This window comes from Oryctolagus cuniculus, chromosome 12, assembly GCF_964237555.1.
Source record: "Oryctolagus cuniculus chromosome 12, mOryCun1.1, whole genome shotgun sequence".
In the NCBI taxonomy this organism is placed as follows: Eukaryota; Metazoa; Chordata; class Mammalia; order Lagomorpha; family Leporidae; genus Oryctolagus; species Oryctolagus cuniculus.
In genome coordinates, this window is record NC_091443.1 from 109,467,630 (window position 1) to 109,486,397 (window position 18,768).

Consider the following 18,768-nt stretch of genomic DNA (forward strand, 5'->3'; position numbering starts at 1 on the left):
CTGACGACCCCTGCCCTCCACTGGTGAGGTACAGGGACTCCAGGGGCAGCCTGACACCCCCTGCCCCCGCTGGTGAGGTGCAGGGACCCAGGGGCAGCCTGACGCCCCCTGCCCCCCACTGGTGAGGTACAGGGACCCCAGGGGCAGCCTGACGCCCCCTGCCCCCCGCTGGTGAGGTACAGGGACCCCAGGGGCAGCCTGCCGCCCCCTGCCGCCCGATGGTGAGATGCAGGGACCCCAGGGGTAGCCTGACGCCCCCCGCCCCCCGATGGTGAGATGCAGGGACCCTGGGGGCAGCCTAATGCCCCCCGTCCCCCACTGGTGAGGTGCAGGGACCCCGGGGCAGCCAGACCCTCCCTGACTGACGTCCATCATCCACCAGAACAGCCTGCTCCCCCCTCAGCAGAGCCGGGGCCCCGCCCTCCTTGCTGCACGCCCCAGAGGGAGGGGGCATCTGGCCTGGAGCCCTCCTCCCTCCTCTCCTGGGGGCTCTCGGCCTGCGGGGCTGGGAGCCAGGGGGAAGCAGCAGGAGGTCCCCAGGAGCTCCCTGGGGGCTGGGACACAGCGCTCACCCCATCCCCATTCCCTGTCCCTTCTCAGGCGGCTCAGGGCCACCTCTGCTTCTCTCAGGAGAAATCCTGCCTGTGGGTTGGGGATACAGCACCCCCCTGCCCTGAGTGTCTCCGGGGAGCCCGGGGCATGGACACACTGCCCCCCATGTGTCCAGCGCCCCCAGCTGCTGCAGGAGTGGGGAAGGGTGGGCGGTGCAGACCACGCAGGCGCCTCCAGGACTGCAGGGGCAGGGTCCCGGGTGACGGTCACTGTCACTGTCACTCAGCTCTGGGTCCTCACAGCACTTGGGTGGAAAATCCCCACACAGACCCCACAGATCCTGCCTCATCCCAGACCCCAAGTGCTGAGAGTGAGAGGGGAGAGAGAGAGAGAGAGAGAGAGAGAGAGAGAGAGAGAGAGAGAGATGGAGAGAGAGAAAGACAGATACAGAGAGACAGAGATGGAAAAGGGGAGAAAGGAAGAGAGATAGAGAGGGACAGGGAGAGGCAGAGGGAGGGAGAGAGAGGAAGAGGGAGGGGGAGAGATGGAGAGAGATGGAGAGAGAGAGGGAGAGAGACATGGAGAGAGAGAGAGACTCAGCCTGAAGCCAGGACGGCTGGGGTCTCTGTAGGAGGCACACGGCCAAGCAGGCAGGGGGACCCCGGGGAGCCCAGGGCAGCGAGCAGCAGAGGTCCTGCAGCACCCACAGCCCCAGTGGGGAGGGGGTGGGGCACGCACAGGAGGAGTGCACCCTGCAGACGCCTGGTGCTGGGTGGAGGCCTGGAGAGGTGCCTGAGCTGGCTCTGCCCAGGGTAGGGTGGGCTGGGGAGGGGTCTCCTCCCTGAATCCATCTCCCCCATGATGGGCACCCTGTCCCCTGTGAGGGTGGACACGAGGATGGACCCTGAGTCCACGGGAGAAAGAGGGAGAGACGGCCGCAGCTGTGACTTGGAGTTGTGACCATGGGCCAGGCTCGTCCCTGCATGAAGACCCCAGAACATTCCAGAATGCAGGATGCAGGCCATGTGTGGTTCCACCTTCCACACGGGAATAAATGCTCAGAGATGCACTCTTTTTTTTTTTTTTTTTGACAGGCAGAGTGGATAGTGAGAGAGAGAGAGAGAAAGGTCTTCCTTTTGCCGTTGGGTCACCCTCCAATGGCCGCTGCGGCCGGCGCAGGCAGGGACGGAGCGGGGCTGAGGGAGGCCGGGGCATCCCGCCTGCCCTGTGCCCTCACGGTACCCTCTGCGGTCCCAGCTGTAGCCTGGACCCTGACCCCAACACAGCCCACAGGAACCGCATACAGAGGCTGGCACGTGGCACAAAGACAGAGTGGGGGCCTGAGTCCCCAGACAGCTCCTCTACAAGTCCGAGCCATGCGCAGCCGGAGGAGGCGCAGTGGTGAGCGGGATCCCCTCTCGGCCAGCGTCCCGCCTGCTCAGGCCACGCTGCACCACAGCTGCAGGAAGCTGACCCGTGGAGCACCGGGCACAGGGCGACGTGGCGCTTCCACGCCTGCACAGGGGCTGGGACATTTCAGTGTCTTCCCTGAGTCTGGGCAGGGCCCAGCGCTGTGGCGCAGCAGGGAAAGCTGCCGTCCCCACAGCAGCATCCCACGGGGCGCCGGTTCAAGTCCCGGCTGCTCCTCTTCTGACCAGCTCCCTGCTACAGCCTGGGGAAGCAGCCGAGGATGGCCCACGTGAAGGGTCCCTGCACCCGCGTGGGAGACCCAGAAGAAGCTCCTGGCCTCCTTGGCCTGGCCCAGCCCTGGCTGTTGCAGCCATCTGGGGAGTGAACCAGGGGCTGGTAGATCTCTCTCTCTCTCTCTCTCTCTCAAATAAATAAAAATAAATCTCTTACAATTTTTGAAAATAATTTAAACATGGCTAGCAAGCTAGAAATCAGAGTCTAAAAGATAAAAACGGATGCATCTCAAACCAAAGCCAAGGCCAGGAGGGTGACATGCACTAAGTGTTCTCGTTAAATCTGAGACCAGAACAATGGTTTCTACTATCTTGGTACTCAGCATTGTTTAAGATCCTTTCTGATGGAATTAGAGAAAGAAACTTAAGAAACGAGTGGACTGTAATTATTTGAAAATGTGCCTGTGTTCTCAGAAAGGCTAAGAAAATACAACGATGAGAACAGATCGTTAAGGATGTGGCGGGTGTAAAACACCAACAGAGAGGTCAACAGTGTCTCCATCTTCTAATAGCGTTGGACAACAGAAGGCCAGGGAGAGCGCTGCATGGTTACTGCTGACGGACACATCACCCCACGGCTGCACGGTCTAAAGCAGCAGTCGGGCTGGCGAGATGGCATGAAGGGTTAACTGCCACCCGCAGAGCCAGCACCCCATGTGGGTACAGTGCCAGCACCCCATGTATGCTGGTTCAAGACCCGGCTGCTCCACTCCCCATCCAGCTCCCTGCTCATGGACTGGGCGGAGCATCGGAAGACAGCCCAAGTGCTTGGGTCCCTGCCACCCACATGAGAGACCTGGAAGAAGCTCTGGGCTCCTGGCTCCGGCCTGGCCCTGCCCTGGCCTCCGTGGCCATCTGCGGAGTGAACCAGTGAATGGCGGATCCCTCTGTCTCTCTCCCTTCCTGTCACTCTGCCTTTCAAATAAATAAATAAATCTTTTATAAACAGAACCCAGCAGCATACATATCTCAGTAGCCATGGGTCAGGAATCCGGGCTGTTCTATCCCAAGCTGTAGTCCCTGTGCCAACCGAGGCTGTGACGTCATCGCAGGCTTGGTGCGCCGGGGATTCAGTAAGCTGAGGCCTGGGGTCCTCACCCCGGACTCCCCCGGGGCAGTGGGAACCTGGAAGTTGCTTTCTCCAAAGCAGGCAAGCGGGAAGCCAGGCCTAGAAGCTGAGGCCCAGGTGGGTCTTCTGCACCCGCCCACCACTGCCGAGGTCCCTGGGCCCACCCAGCGCACGGCACGGGACTACATGGGGGACCTCAGAGAGTTCCTGGAAACACGGAGTGGAAAGATGAGTTAATTTTGGTGCAGAAATTCTCACACCGGGGTCTGCGTGGTGGCCCACAGCATTAAGCCACCGCCTGCAAGGCCGGCATCCCATATCTGGGCACAGGTTCGCGTCCCGGCTGCTCCACTCCTAATCCAGCTCCCTGCTGATGCGCCTGGGAAAGCAGTAGAAGATGGGCCAAGTGCTTGGGCCCCTGCACCCAGGTGGGAGACCCAGATGAAGCTCTTGGCTCCTGGCTTAGGCCTGGCCTAACCCTAGCCATTGTGGCCATTTGGAGAGTACATCGGCAGATGGAAGATCCCTCTTTCTCTCTCGCTCTCTCTCTAACCCTGCTTTTCAAATAAATATTTTTTAAAAAGTTACTTTACACGATCAGTTTAAAAATATAGAGGCGGTGTCTGGTGCTACAGTCGGGTCTCCACCTGGGACGCCCCCTTCCCACGTCACAGTGCCTGGGTTCGAATCCTGGCTCTAGCTCTCATTCCAGCTCTCTGCGGAGGAATCGTAGAGCCAGCAGATGATGGCCCAGGAGACTGGGACAGAGACCTGGATGGAGCTCCTGGCTCCTGGCTTCCAGGCCCAGCCCTGGCTTTGTGAGCAGTTCTGGGGAGCTGGGGTGGCGGCGAATGAGGGCATGGAAGACTGCTCTATGTCTGTATGTCTGCCTTAACAAATACACAAGTGGCTCTCAGACATAAAAGCCACTGAGCCACACTCATGCAGAGAACAGCAGGGGTCAGACCCCACCGGAGTGCGCGTGTCCCCTGTGAGGGAGGCAAGTGTGGGAGCTGGATGGAGCCCCACGAGCTACCAGGAGTGAGGACTCCAATGCACTAAGGTTGCACAGGGCCCAGCCCCAGCCGCTGTGGCCATCTGGGGCGTGAACAGGCAAACGGGAGATCCATCTCTCTCTGATCTTTGCCTTTAAAATAGATAAATAAATCTTTTTAAAAATTAAATAAAAGGTAGCATAAAAATTTTTAAAGAAAAATTTAAGAGAAAAAGATAAAATGAATTTGAAACCAGTCTGCTGTGGGTCTCTTGGCCGAAAAGCCAGGATGGAGGAGCTGAGAGGCTGAGGGCCGGGAGGGTGGGGGGCCGGAGGCTGATGGCCGGAGGTTGAGGGGCGGGAGGCTGAGGGGCAGGAGGCTGAGGGTGGGAGGCTGAGGGCTGGAGGTTGAGTGGTCGGAGGCTGGGGGCCGGGAGGCTGAGGGCCGGGAGGCTGGAGGACCAGGGGCCGGGGGGCCAGGAGGCCGGGGGGCCAGGAGGCTGATGGCCAGAGGTTGAGGGGCCGGAGGTTGAGGGCCGGGAGGCCAAGGGGCCGGAAACTGAGGGGCAGGAGGTTGAGGGGCCAGAGGCTGATGGCCAGAAGCTGAGGGCCGGAGGCTGAGGGGCAGGAGGCTGAGGGTGGGAGGCGGAGGGAGGGAGGCTGAGGGCCGGAGGCTGAGGGGCCGGAAGCTGAGGGCCAGGAGGCTGAGGGCCGGAGCCTGAAGGGCTGGAGGCTGAGGGTGGGAGGCTGAGGGGCAGGAGGCTGAGGGGCGGGAGGCTGAGGGGCGGGAGGCTGAGGGCGGGAGGCTGAGGGCGGGAGGCTGAGGGCCGGGAGGAGAGCAGCTGGTCCACTCCGGGGTTTGGTGACAGAGTTGGGTGACTGCGGCGGAGGTGGAGGCCGACCTGCGTTTTGGTCCTGGCTCAGTGCGTGCATCGCCTGCCACAAAGCTGATACGGAGAGGGCAGCTCAGGAGCTCATGGTCCAGGAGCCAGCGCAGTTTCCAGGGTAAACGTTCCCACGAGCGTGCGGCCCGCTGGGACTGGCGCCTACTTGTTTGTTTCAACAGCAGCAGAGGGCGCTCTCCCACCTGCTGGGCTCTCCCCAGATGCCTCACGGTTGGGGCTGGATGGGTCGGAAGCCGGCAGCCAGCACTCCGTCCAGGTCTCCGTGGGTGACAGGACCCAGGCACCTGACCACCACGGCTGCCTCCCAGGCCTGCACGACAGGAAGCTGGGGTCAGAGCAGAGCTGGGGTTTGAACCCAGGCGCTGATGTGGGACATGGGCGTCTCAACTACTGCACCAAATCCCACCCCACATGCATTGCTATTATTTGAAAGATTTTTATTTTTAAAAATTTATTTGAGGCCGGCGCCGTAGCTCAATAGGATAATCCTCCTCCTTGCGGCGCCAGCACACCGGGTTCTAGTCCCGGTCGGGGCGCTGGATTCTGTCCCGGTTGCCCCTCTTCCAGGCCAGCTCTCTGCTGTGGCCCGGGAGTGCAGTGGAGGATGGCCCAAGTGCTTGGGCCCTGCACCCCATGGGAGACCAGGAGAAGCACCTGGCTCCTGGCTTCAGATCAGAGCGATGCGCCGGCCGCGGCGGCCATTGGAGGGTGAACCAACGGCAAAAAGGAAGACCTTTCTCTCTGTCTCTCTCTCTCTCACTGTCCACTCTGCCTGTCAAAAATTTAAAAAAAAATTTTTTTTTATTTGAAAGGCTGTTACAGAGACAGAGAGAGAGAGAGGTCTTCCATCTGCTGCTTCACTCCCCAAATGGCCACAACAGCCAGAGATGGGCCAGGTCATAGCCAAGAGCCAGAGCTTCTTCCAGATCTCCCAAATGGGTGCAGGATCAGAACTGGAGCAGCGAGGACTTGAACTGGCACCCGGGTGGGATGCTGGTGCCACCCCTTTTATTTATTTATTTATTTGCGAGGAAGACCATCAGAAAGAGCGGGAGTAGACGTGCTGCTCATTCCCCAATGCCTGCAACAGCCAGGGCCGGGCTGGGACTCCATCCGGGTCTCCCATGTGGGAGCAGGGCCCAGACATTGGGCCATCCTCTGCTGCTTTCCCAGGCCATCAGCAGAGAGCTGGATTGGAAGAGGAGCAGCTCAGACTAGAACCGGCGCCCACATGGGACGCTGGCATCGGAGGCGGCAGCTTTACCTGCTACACCACGACACCATGTTTCTGTTTCAACGAAATACAGCACAGGTCATAGAAATGCTAGATCACACGGCATGTATTTCTATTTTAATTGCATAGCTATTGACTTATTTTCATTTTATTTGAGAGATAGACAGTTGGAGAGAGATCTTTCCACTGCTAGCCTCCCTCAAATGCCCGCAACAGCCAGGATGAAGCCAGGAGGTCAGAATTCAGTCCAGGCCTCCCATGGGGGTGGCAGGGACCCGCCCACCTGAGCCATCACCTGCTGCCTCGCAGGGTGCGTCAGCAGGGAGCTGGAATTAGAAGCAGAGGAGGCAGGGCTTGAACCAGGCACCCTGGTTTGGGATGCAGAAGTCCCAAGTGGCGTCTTAGTCACTGCCCCTGATGTCAGATCCCCGCCCCCCAAACAAATTTTTGCACCAAAATAAACTTATCATTTAATTCCATTTTCCCACAAACTCTCTGACGGCCCCCTGGGTACACTTGCTCTAAGACCCTAACTCTGTGGCCATCAGGAAAAATAGGAAAACCCATGCAGGCGGGCGGGCTCTGGGCATCCTCCATCCCCAGCTCACTCCCCAGATGCCCACAACAGCTCAGGCTGTGCCAGGCCTGGGAGGGCCCACAGGGCCAGCTGGCTAGACAGGAGATCAGGACCAAAGCTGCAGCGGGGTCCTAATTTTAAGTTCCCTGGGCCGGCGCCGCGGCTCACTAGGCTAATCCTCTGCCTAGCGGCACCGGCACACAGGGTTCTAGTCCCGGTCGGGGCGCCGGATTCTGTCCCGGTTGCTCCTCTTCCAGGCCAGCTCTCTGCTGTGGCCAGGGAGTGCAGTGGAGGATGGCCCAAGTGCTTGGGCCCTGCACCCCATGGGAGACCAGGAGAAGTACCTGGCTCCTGGCTTCAGGCGCAGCGCCAGCCATAGCAGCCATTTGAGGGGTGAACCAACGGAAGGAAGACCTTTCTCTCTCTCTCTCTCTCACTGTCTAACTCTGCCTGTCAAAAAAAAAAGACCCCTGGCCCCGAATGGGGTCCCCTGGGGAACCTGCCCCCGCGCCCTCCATCTGGAAGGGACAACGGCAGCAGGCCTGGAGCTGCCCAGCCTGAATCAGGCGCCCTGTCAGAGTCCCCAGCCCTCTGCTAAGACTGAGGCCAGACCCTGAATGGAGTGGAGTGACCCTCGAGGGGGCGCCACCTAGGCCAGGAATGGCCTCCAGGGGCATTCACTGAGCACCTGCTGTGTGCCTGGCACCTGGGGGAGGTGCCGGTGAGCTGGGCACCTGGCACGAGGAGCCCGGTGACACAGACACAGGCGCTGACCCCCGGCCGGGCCGAATGGTTGTCCCCTGCGTGCTGCTGGGCGACTTCCCCGGCACCTGCTCCACAAAGGGGCAGGACTGCCTCAGAACGGAGGAAGTGAAACACAGCTCCACTCTCCCCGCAGAGCAAATGAGGAGGACTGTGGGGTGGGGGAGAGGCAGCACACTCCATTCACAACAGCGACTCACGAAACCTTACGAAATACCGACACCGCCCCGACAAGCAACCCGGATGATTTACAGGAAGGGAGCGATGAAGCCTGCCACACAGAAAAGTGTAGGAAAAGGTTCATTCCCTTCAGGTTAATGCCAGGATTTAAAGCAATTTGCATCTGGTTATGAATTTTTTTTTTTATTCTTGGGACAGAGAGAAAGAGAGATCTTCATCCGCTGGTTCACTCCCCAGATGACCCCAATGGCCAGGGCTGGGCCAGGCCAAAGCCAGGGGCTAGGCGCTCCATTCATTTCTCCCGCGTGGGTGTAGGGGCCCAAGCACTACTTGGGCCATCTTCCCTGCTTTCCCAGGTGTATCAGCAGGGAGCTGGATCAGAAGTGGAGCAGCCGGGACTTGAACTGGAACCCACATGGGATCTGGCATCCCAGGCAGCTGCTTCACTCGCTGTGCCACAGCGCCAGCCCTGTGAATGAGATTTTGAAATAGAACCAAGTCATTTTAAGTTTCATGCGAAAGAATAAACTGATCAGGGCCAGTGCTGTGGTGCAGTGGGTTCAGCCGCCGCCTGCAGCGCTGGCATCCCATATGGACACCAGTTAAAGTCCCGGCTGCTCCACTTCCAATGCAGCTCTTTGCTGTGGCCTGGGAAAGCAGTGGAAGATGGCCCAAGTGCTTGGGCCCCTGCACCCACATGGGAGACCTGGAAGAAGCTCCTGGTCCTGGCTTTGGATCAGCGCAGCTCCAGCCATTGCGGCCAACTGAATAGTGAACCAGCGGATGGAAGACCCTCCCCCACCCCCGCCTCTCCTTCTCTCTCTGTGTAACTCTTTCAAATAAAATAAATAAATCCTAAAAAAAAAAAAAGAAAAGAAAAGAATAAACTGATCAAATGGAGAATGGTTTCTTTGAAAAGTCAGTGAATATGGAAGGGAGAATTCTCCTTGGCAGATATCACATCAGAGTAGCCACCATTGACAGTATGGTTAAGGGGCCGGCAGTGGGCCAAAGGCCCACCCCTATTCTGAAGTACTTCCGTAAAAACGTGTATAAAATTATTTTCATATAGCTTTGAACACATATAATGGTTCTAGTCTTGGTTACTCATTCAATAGCATTTAATAAATTGACCCCCCAGTTGTAGAAATACTGTTAGATTACTAAACCAAAAACATCTAAAATGAGTAAATTATAAATTGCAATGCAAGTGGCGACAGCAAGAAAAAGAGGAAAATGAGGAAGATGGAGGAGAAGGAGGAGGAGGAGGAGGAGGAAGAGGAAGAGGCAATTTCTTGCTGTAACCACGCCTGCCCCAGAGGCACTGATGCCGAGCGCCTGACACCCAGACGGTGTGGGTAACACGTAAACTTCGAGAATAAGAACTCTCCTCAGGCACCAAGACAGAAAATGTCGATCGCTCTGGCCCAAGTCCGTCCCTCGTGAACATTCGGTGCTGGAAGACAGTGCCTGAAGTCTAGAAGGTTCTGAAGGGAAGGGGTGTGGCCCAGGAATAGCCCTGCCCTGGGTGTCATGCCAATACGTGGGAGCAGCACCAAGAGATGCAAAGAACTGAGAACACACGAGTCCTTCCTAGAAAACAAACCCTCTTATCGACAGCAGAACTCAACCCAAACACAGACTTTGGCAAAAGTGGTGTCCGAATGAAAGCAGCAGTGCTGGGCACTGGGACCGAAGCCGGGAGGGTGGAGGCCACGAGCCGAGCGTCCACAGGGGGAGTCAGCTCCCCCTCTTCTAAACAGGAGCTCTTCATCAAAGCAATGACAATGACGCCCACCCCTGCGTGTCTTCCTAGTAAGGATTTATTTATTTGAAAATCAGTGAGAGAGAGAGAGGGACAGAAAGAGAGAGGTCTTCCATCTGCTGCTTCACTCCCCAAATGACTGCAACGGCCGGGGCTGGGCCAAGCCGAAGCCAGGAGCTTCTTCTGGGTCTCCCACGTGGGTGCAGGGGCCCAAGCACCTGGGCCATCTTCTGTTGCGTCCCAGGTACATTAGCAGTGGGCTGGGTGTGAAGGGGCACAGAAGGGACCCTCACACGGGATGCCCGCGTTACAAGCAGTGGCTTAGCCTGCAGCACCACGACCCCTCCCTCCTCCTCCTCCTGTCGTAGTCATTTTTGTTTTATACCTACTCCTGCAAGATATTGTACCAGGAGGAAACGTTTCTTTGAGGTTTAACGAATCTCATTTCACTGTGGCTCCCTGTTCTTCCCTGAAAGTCAAGGGCAATGAAGTTGAACGTGCACAGCAGGCCTGCATTTGATAAGAGAAAGCTAAGAGATAGGATACACAGCAGCCCTTCGGTAACGCCAGCCGGATGCCTGGGCGTGAGGAGGGGCAGGCTGCCAGTTCTACAGCCCAGGCTCCTGTTCAGCTCCCACCATCGCTGCCTCATTTGCACAGGGGACAGTTCTGGGATCCCCAGGGCCTTTGGGGGAGGTGCAGGAGCCCAGGCAGAGCAGCACTGCACGTGCTACCCAGGGTGGGATAATCCAACCCGGACAGGGCCCCCCGGGGCACTGACCTGCAAACTTGTGCCCTGCGCCCGGGCCTCTGTCCAGCCACCCTGCACACGCCTGGACTGAGCGTCCATCTTTGCTTGCACCTGCTGTGGGGGTGGGACCTGTTCCTGAGATACAGTAAAGGTCCTCGGCCCATGACCTCTAGGGAGCGTGTGACCCCTGCGGGCCTCAGCCTGGGATCCGGGAGCTTCTCACTCCCCCTCCCACCCCAGACAGCAGTGGCTGCTGGAGCTTCTCCAATCCCATGGGGACCGCGAGGGGAAAGCGCTGGCGCGCAGGGAGCAGCCAGGTCGCAGAGAAAGCTCCCCCTGGCGACCCAAGCAGAAGCTCTGGTCTGTCAGGCAGAGGCCGGCCCTGCTCCTACTTATTTATGCAAGTCACCGTTTGTTTGTTTGTTTTTTCCTGAAGCCACCTAAAAATCTGTCACTAACGCACTGGATTTTTTTTGGTAGAAACTGACAGAAAGAGAGCAGCATTTTTTTTTTTTTGACAGGCAGAGTGGACAGTGAGAGAGAGAGAGAGACAGAGAGAAAGGCCTTCTTTTGCCGTTGGTTCACCCTCCAATGGCTGCTGCGGCTGGCGCACTGCGCTGATCCGATGGCAGGAGCCAGGTGCTTCTCCTGGTCTGCCATGGGGTGCAGGGCCCAAGCACTTGGGCCATCCTCCACTGCACTCCCGGGCCACAGCAGAGAGCTGGCCTGGAAGAGGGGCAACCGGGACAGAATCTGGAGCCCCGACCGGGACTAGAACCCGGTGTGCCGGCGCTGCAAGGCGGAGGATTAGCCTAGTGAGCCGCGGCGCCGGCCAAGAGCAGCATCTTCTAAGCAGAGCTCAATTCCCCGCCTCCCACCTACACTTCTCCTTCAAACAGCCACAGCACGGATCTGAGGGTCCCTGCCGTGGAGGCCAGCACCCCCCCCACGCACACATGCATGCACACACGTGCACACTCGCGCACACTTGCACACGCACACACATGCACTACAGTCACAGACAGAAGCTCCCAGTGGGGCCAGACCTCAAGGCCAGAGAACCGTATGCACCTGCCAGCAGCTGTCAACCACAACACACACCGTGGAGTCCATGCTGCGTGTCACGGCCCGAGTGGCTCAGTCGCTGCAGCCTCTGGTCTTGCGGACTCCGCCCCCAGATCGTGCCCTCAGCCCTTGGAAAACATGCCAGGGAAGTCTCCCGTTCTGTCTATGCAGCTACCACCCGGGCTCCTTCTGTCGCAGGCTTGGTGACGGCCCTGGACGAACTCTCCTCTCCCTAGCCTGCCGTGCCGGATCCAGCACCCAGACCCCCCCTGCAGGCCGCACCTTCCCTCGTGGATGCAAAGCCCCCACGCGGTGGACCTCCTCCAGGCGGGACAGGCCCAGGAGGGGTGAGGCCTGCGCCTCCTCCCTGCCTCTCCACCTCCGCCTTCTTGTAGGTCTCAGCCTCCCTGCGGGGCCCCCTTTTCCCCACCCAGGTTCTCTGCTTCTGTTCCTGTGGGCTGATGGCAGATGCCCTCAGGCAAAAAGTAACAACAGAAAGGTGGGTCCCCTGCTCCCAAAGCCACCCACTGTGTCAGAGTCCCAGGGGAGAGACGGGGCCCTCATCGGTCTCACCCCTGCTGTGACACCCATCACTGGGTTTCCAGCAGAGCCCTTTCCCACTGGATTCTGCAGTATGGGAACTGGGGGACGCAGGAGCAACTGAGTGATGGAATGTTCTAGAAATCACTCCAAGCCCCCTCCCCAGCACACACAGCCCCTCCTCTCCATGGCCTTTCTCTCTTCTAACCCCTGTCCTAGGAAGGGTGGCAGTCTCTAGGGAGCTGCCTGCTCCACCAACCCGGGCTGCACAGGTGGCCCTGTCTGAGACCACAGCCTGTGTGCCCACCCTCCCTCTTCTATCTGCCCCTGCACAGCTGCCCTGTGCCGGGCAGTGCAGTGCAGAAGACGGTGGGCCAAGGGCGTGTGGAGCCGGGCCCGTGGTATGGCGGTCAAGACGCAGCTCGGGATGCCCTCTTCCCATATCATGGTGCGTAGGTCCAGTGCCAGTGCCACTCCCAATCCCAGCTCCCTGCTTATGCACACCACGGGAAGCAGCAGGTGCTGGCTCAAGTCCCTGGGTCCCTGCCACCCATGTGGGAGACCCACTTGGAGTGCTAGGCTCCCAGCTTCAATCTCAATCCAGCCCCAGCTGTTGCAGGCATCTGGGGAGTGAACCAGCAGATGGAAGAACTCTGGCTGGCTGGCTCTCTCTCCTTCTCTCTGCTTTTCAAGTAAAACTGAAAAACAAAAATCCACGCACCCAGGGGCAGGTATCTGGCAGAGCGGTTAAGTCCACATCTGGACTCCGGCTCCTGGCTCCAGCTCCCTGCTCGTGCAGGCCCTGGGAGGCAGCAGGGATGGCTCAAGTCATTGCATTTCTGTCACCCACATAGGAGACCTGGACTGAATTCCTGACTCTCGGCTGCAGCCTGACCCAGCCCCAGCTGTGTTCAAGCATGTGGGGAATGACTGAGTGGATGGGAGCGCGCTCTCGCTCTCTCGCTCGCTCTCTCTCTCTCTGTCTTTCAAATAACAAACCATCAGATAAACAAAACCACACACGCGGCTGCAAGCAGAGAGACCCAGTCTTCCTCCAGCGCTGCAGAGCCTTCCATAATGCGGGTTGGGACCTCCCACACACAGCTGCACCAATCACCAGCAGAGAATGGACGCCAGTGTGAGCTGAGCCCGAACCCCAAAGCCCCCAGGGCAGACGCCCCCAGGCTGCCTGCCCTCCGCCGCTCCCCATGGGCGAGTTCTAAATCTACAGAGCGCCAAGGGTAGGTGCATCGTTACTGACTCGTGACCAGAAGGAAGTGGAAGGTTATTTATGGTACAGAGGCTCTAGGCAGAAGATGCAACCCTAGTTTTTCTAGTAATCATGAGTAAAGTGATGCAATGCGCATCATAGTGAGTGGGCCTGACTTTGGAGCGACACGGTCAGGCTTTAAACCACTCACCCCGCCATGGCACAGGAATGCTGCTCTCTCGCTGGCTAGAGCAGCCATGCCCGCCGTGGCGGTGCAGGGGGGTCCAAATCATGCCGCTTGGGCGTGGATTATTTAGGGCTGGAGGCAAGTGCGAATCTGTCACGCACAAAGAAGTCTTCCCAGAGCTTCCCTTGTTTGATGGAAAGCAGGAGAGAGACGGACAGAGATCGCCCACCTGCTGGTTCACTCCCCCGAATGCCGAAACAGCCAGGCAAAGCCAAGAGCCCAGCGCTCCACTGGAGTCTCCCAGGGGTGTGGCAGGGGCCCAAGGGCTTGAGCCATCCTCACCCACCCCCAGGGTGCACATCAGCAGGAAACGGGAAACCGGAATGGAGCCAGGACGCAGACCAGGCGAGGAGCCGAACGCCAGCCTCAGGAGGGACGTTCTTAATGAGATTTTGAAAACTGACCTGGGGAAATGAAGGGACGTTATGCCTGAGAAACCTGAGACCCTCTCTCATGAAAGACAGGCGCTAAAGTCACTTTTCCAACCACTAGTACCCAGTATTGTTCTTGAAGGTTTGGATCCCGAAACAAAGCTATACAAAGTGGCAACATGTATAAGCACCGGTTTCAGCTTACCTAGAAAATCGAAGCAAACCTAGGGGCGACTTTAACTAGGACCAGGGACAGTGTCGTGGCACGGCCGTGAAGCTCTGCTTCCCATTTGAGTCCTGGCTGAGCCGCTTCCGATCAGCTCCCTACTAATACACCTGGGAAGGGAGTGGATATTCCAAGTCCCTGGGCCCCTGCCACTCTCGTGGGAGACCTGGATGGCATTCCAGGCTCCATGGCCCCGCTCCTGGCCCAGCCCGGGCTGCTGTAGCCTTTGGGGGATGAACCGGTGGATGGAAGATCTCCGTCTCTTCCTCCGTCTGATGCTCTGCCTGCTAAATAAATAAATAAATCTCTTTTTTTTCTTAAAGATTTATTTATTTATTTGAAAGTCAGAGTTACACAGAGAGAAGGAGAGGCAGAGAGAGAGAGAGAGAGAGGTCTTCCATCCATTGTTTCATTCCCCAAATGACGTCAACGGCCGGAGCTGCGCCGATCCAAAGCCAGAAGCCAGGAGCCAGGAGCTTCTTCCAGGTCTCCCACGAGGGTGCAGGGGCCCAAGGACTTGGGCCATCTTCCACTGCTTTCCCAGGCCACAGCAGAGAGCTGGATGGGAAGTGCAGCGGCTGGGACTTGAACCAGCACCTGTATGGGATGCCGGCACTGCAGGCTTTACCCACTACACTATATCTCCAGCCCCTCTTTTTCTTTTTTTTAAGAGAAAACTGCTAGGACTAATAAAAATCTCAACAAGATGGTGAATAACACGAACATACACAATGAGCTTTAGTGAATGCTCATGATAATCATAAATTATCACTAAAAAGGTCCCATTCTCAATCATTTTGAGAGTTTAAGTATGAGTCTAAGACCCATCTGAATACAGCTACAAAATCCAAAAGATGTAACAAGAGATGAAACCAATTCTCCCCAGATTTAATGCAATGCAAACCAAAATCTCAATGAATACACGAGTTTTTAAAAACCTCATCAACTATAATAGCCAAAGAAAAGCAAACCTTTTTTTGGAAGAATGGGGGACAGCTCCTGAAACCCAGGTAGCGGGACAGATTGGAGCGGGCGTGGGCAGCTCAGCGCAGACACACCCCTGGCTGCACACACCAGGCAGAGGGCAAAGGTCAGCATCGGAACACACAGGTGCCTGGAGACAAGCGCTACACTCACTCTTCGAAAGAAAAAAAAACAACAACAAACAAACCCAAGTGCAGCTCCTAGTAACCCACCAAGGAGGAGACACACCAGCCACTAAGCACCACGCCCGTCAAAAGAAACAAAACCGAAACCAGTGACAGCAGGTGGTGAGGGAGGGGGGACAGAAGCGGGGACTCGCCGCTGGTGCAGAAGTCTCTCTGGAGGCAGAGCCCAGCCCCTGGCAGTCAGCAGGTGCACAGCTCTACCCTGCCGAGCGAGGAGGAGCCCCTTCCCACGCACACGGACCCCTCAGAGACTTCTCTCATCTGCATCCGAGAGGGGGCTCTCCGAACGCGCCTGGGACACGGGCGTTAAAAGACACGCTTCTGTTGGCGCAAACATTTTGGGAGTCCTCGCACAGCCTTCTCACAGCCCTCATTTTCTGTGAACATGTTACAAATCTCTGGTCTCCACGGAAACTGAAATACTCAAACTCATCAGCACAGTTCCCCCAGCAGATGACGGAAGCTCGGAGACTCTGCGCCCTCTCTCTCACTCTCTCGCTCTCTTAAATAAATCTTATTGGTGGCCGGCGCCGTGGCTCACTAGGCTAATCTTCCGCCTTGCGGCGCCGGCACACCAGGTTCTAGTCCCGGTCAGGGCGCCGGATTCTGTCCTGGTTGCCCCTCTTCCAGTCCAGCTCTCTGCTGTGGCCCGGGAGTGCAGTGGAGGATGGCCCAAGTGCTTGGTCCCTGCACCCCATGGGAGACCAGGAGAAGCACCTGGCTCCTGGCTCCTGCCATCGGATCAGCGCAGTGCGCCGGCCGAAGCGTGCCGGCTGCGGCGGCCATTGGAGGGTGAACCAACGGCAAAGGAAGACCTTTCTCTCTGTCTCTCTCTCTCACTGTCCACTCTGCATAGGAATGGTTACATGCGTAAAAACAGAATGGAGCTTGCTGGTTAATACAGTAGTTCTGACCTGATTTGGTCGTCTTTGCTGTGGCGTCTGCCCTGGCTGCCGGTGCTCCGGCTCTGACCGCTGCACCTGCTCCTGGAATCCAGCGCCTCTGGCGGTCTGGTGACAGGTGTCTCCCACTGGGGTCACCACCACGGACCCCCCGATCTGCAGACCCCGGGCCCCCAGCAGCTCCGGCATGCCCCCACCCAGCACCCACGCCCGGCCGGGGCCACTCACCTGGTCAGCATCGGGCTGCGGTGGTTGGGGTTGGAGCAGAAGATGTTGTTGGACTTGCGGGTGCTCTCCAGGAACTGCAGCACTGACTGGCTGCGCAGCTCGGCCAGCGGCCGCGCCTCGTGCTTCAGGAACCACTGGTGCGCCTCGAAGCACCCGGAGCACAGGAGCTGCTCGCACTCGAAGCACCAGAAGTCGGCGGGCTCCTTGCAGCGCGTGCAGGCGGCCTGCATGTCCACCACCTGCTGGTGCACGGCCAGGCGCCGCTGCAGACTCTCGAAGAAGATGTTGTCCAGGACGGGCGCCCCGTCTAGGGCCCGGGGCCCCTGGCAGATGGGGCAGTGCAGGCCCGGCGCCTCCAGGCACCCCGAGCACAGCGTGTGCAGGCAAGGCAGCAGCTTGGGGCACTTGGCTTGGGTGTGGCAGCCCTGGCACTGCAGGAACTGGAAGTCTTCCTCCTCGGCTTGCTGGGGGAGGGAGGACAACAGGGAGGAGGTAAGGCCTGGAAAAGTCCCAGGAGTCCCCACTCTGCAGCCGCCCATCCGTCCCTGTGGCTGGGGGGGGGGGACCGGACCATCCCCTGCCACCCTGTCATTGCTCCACGCACGACCCAAGTACCCCATCTATTCAGCATGTGCTCATTGAGACCCAGCGGTGACCCAGGACACACCTCCACCTCCACGGAGCTCAGTCTGGATGGTAGGTGAGCCAGGTACCCCCTTCTACACAGATAGGGGGTTCCCCCCAAAGCTGCTAAGCACTGAGCCACCTTAGCCCTAATTCCCATCCCTAACTATCAAACTCTGAAAACAGAGGCCCACCAGCCCCCTGGGACCCCAGGGTGTGCACACAGCAGCACCGTTCCCAGCAGCCGGGTGCGCGAACCCAGGCCTCGCTCGACCCAGAGCTGGGCAGTGCAATGCGTTCTGCACGTGAAGGGACTGTCCCTCACGCAGCCCCGGGACAGAACGAACTCTGGATGCCTGAAGCTTGAAGACATCACGCTGAACAAACTACGCCAGACACGCAGAGAAACCCCGACTCGGGCCCGCTTACAGAAACAGCCCAGACGGGCACGTTCACAGTGGGAAAGTGGGTTAGAGGTGACCCGGGAGCCAGGCGCTACCGCGTGCAGGGCACAGTTTCCAGGGTGACGACAAAGCTGGACTTGGGGGGCAGGGTGGCCGAGGGTGAAATGCGCTCACTTAGGAGGGAGTCACTGGTCACTTCTTCCTGATGTCTCTCTTGCCACAACATATATATATAAAAAAAGTGCAGCCCCGGAAGTACTTCATCTATCACCTGGCACTAGGCAGTGCTAACTAGTCGGTGCTAACGGTGCTAACTTAGTGCTAACTAGCACTGCTAAGCCACCGATTCTTGGCTGTAATAACGCAAGGCCGTGCTTCCGAGCGTTCCCAGAGCCAGCCAACCGCACAGTGCCTGTGGGTGTGTGGGGGAGGTGGGGCGCAGGCGGGAAGGGGGTTCCCAGCAGGTCACCTGGAGGCTTCCGGAAAGAGATCACAGAAGCCGCGCGGCCCCTGCCCATTCACCTGTTCCGGGCGCCCACCGGGCCGCCGACTTCCACCTCCAACTTGGGAACTTGGAGTTGCTAGTCCCCTCCCTTTCCCACGCGGGCCCCAGGCGAGAGGCCGGGCACCTCTTTTGGTGCCTGGTCCTTTGTCCTGGTGCACTCTTTGAGGTACTTGGCCAAGTCTCCCGTTGCACCCCCCTCTTCCCACCTATCCCCCCTCCTCCCCCACCTCCCAGCGACCCCCTCCCCCGCCATGTGAGCGCAGTACCTCTGCGGGGCTGGGGCTACGTGGGGCACCTTCGGAGCGCAACTCCGGGGACGCCATGGTAGGGGTGCGGGTCGGGCCGGCGTCGCGCTGGGAGCCCGGGGACCCGGCGGGCGCGGGATCCTGCTGCATGGGTCCGGTTCACTTTCGATTCTCCGTCTGCATCGGGGAGGGCGGGAGAAACGGCACGAGAGGCTGAGTCAGGCCAAAGGGGAGGCGCCGGCCAGGGCCCGCCTCTCGGGAGGAAGTGACTTGGGGCGCGGGGAGGGGTCGCGACTGGGGCTGGGGGACTTTCCACTTTGATCACAGCTCCTGCAGCTCTGGCCCAGCCCCAGCAGGGGTATTGGGGACACAGGCCACCCAGGAGCTGACCATGTCCTCGGAGACCCCAGGCTGCAGCCCCGGCTGGGCTGGAGAGGGGGCTGGTCACTGGAGACTCAGGGCTTGGAGAGCTCGGAACGCCCTTTGATGTCGGTTTATGGGGTCCCAGCCTGCATTTCCTCTCGTTGCAGCACTGTCGCC

The 18,768-nt window shown here is 58.6% G+C and overlaps 1 protein-coding gene across 7 annotated transcripts in view; it reads right to left on the minus strand.

Annotated features, from left to right (window-relative positions):
• Nucleotides 1-18,443, minus strand: part of PML (PML nuclear body scaffold) — a 35,196-nt gene extending 16,753 nt beyond the window's left edge. For all 7 annotated transcript variants that reach the window (XM_070053415.1, XM_070053419.1, XM_070053417.1 and 4 more), the window contains exons 1-2: nucleotides 18,250-18,443; nucleotides 16,451-16,914 (exon numbers count right to left, since the gene is read on the minus strand). In XM_070053415.1, the coding sequence (XP_069909516.1) occupies nucleotides 16,451-16,914; nucleotides 18,250-18,378 (593 nt within the window). In that variant the 5' untranslated portion in view covers nucleotides 18,379-18,443. The remainder of the gene's footprint in view (nucleotides 1-16,450; nucleotides 16,915-18,249) is intronic.
• Nucleotides 18,444-18,768: the final 325 nt, after the last annotated feature.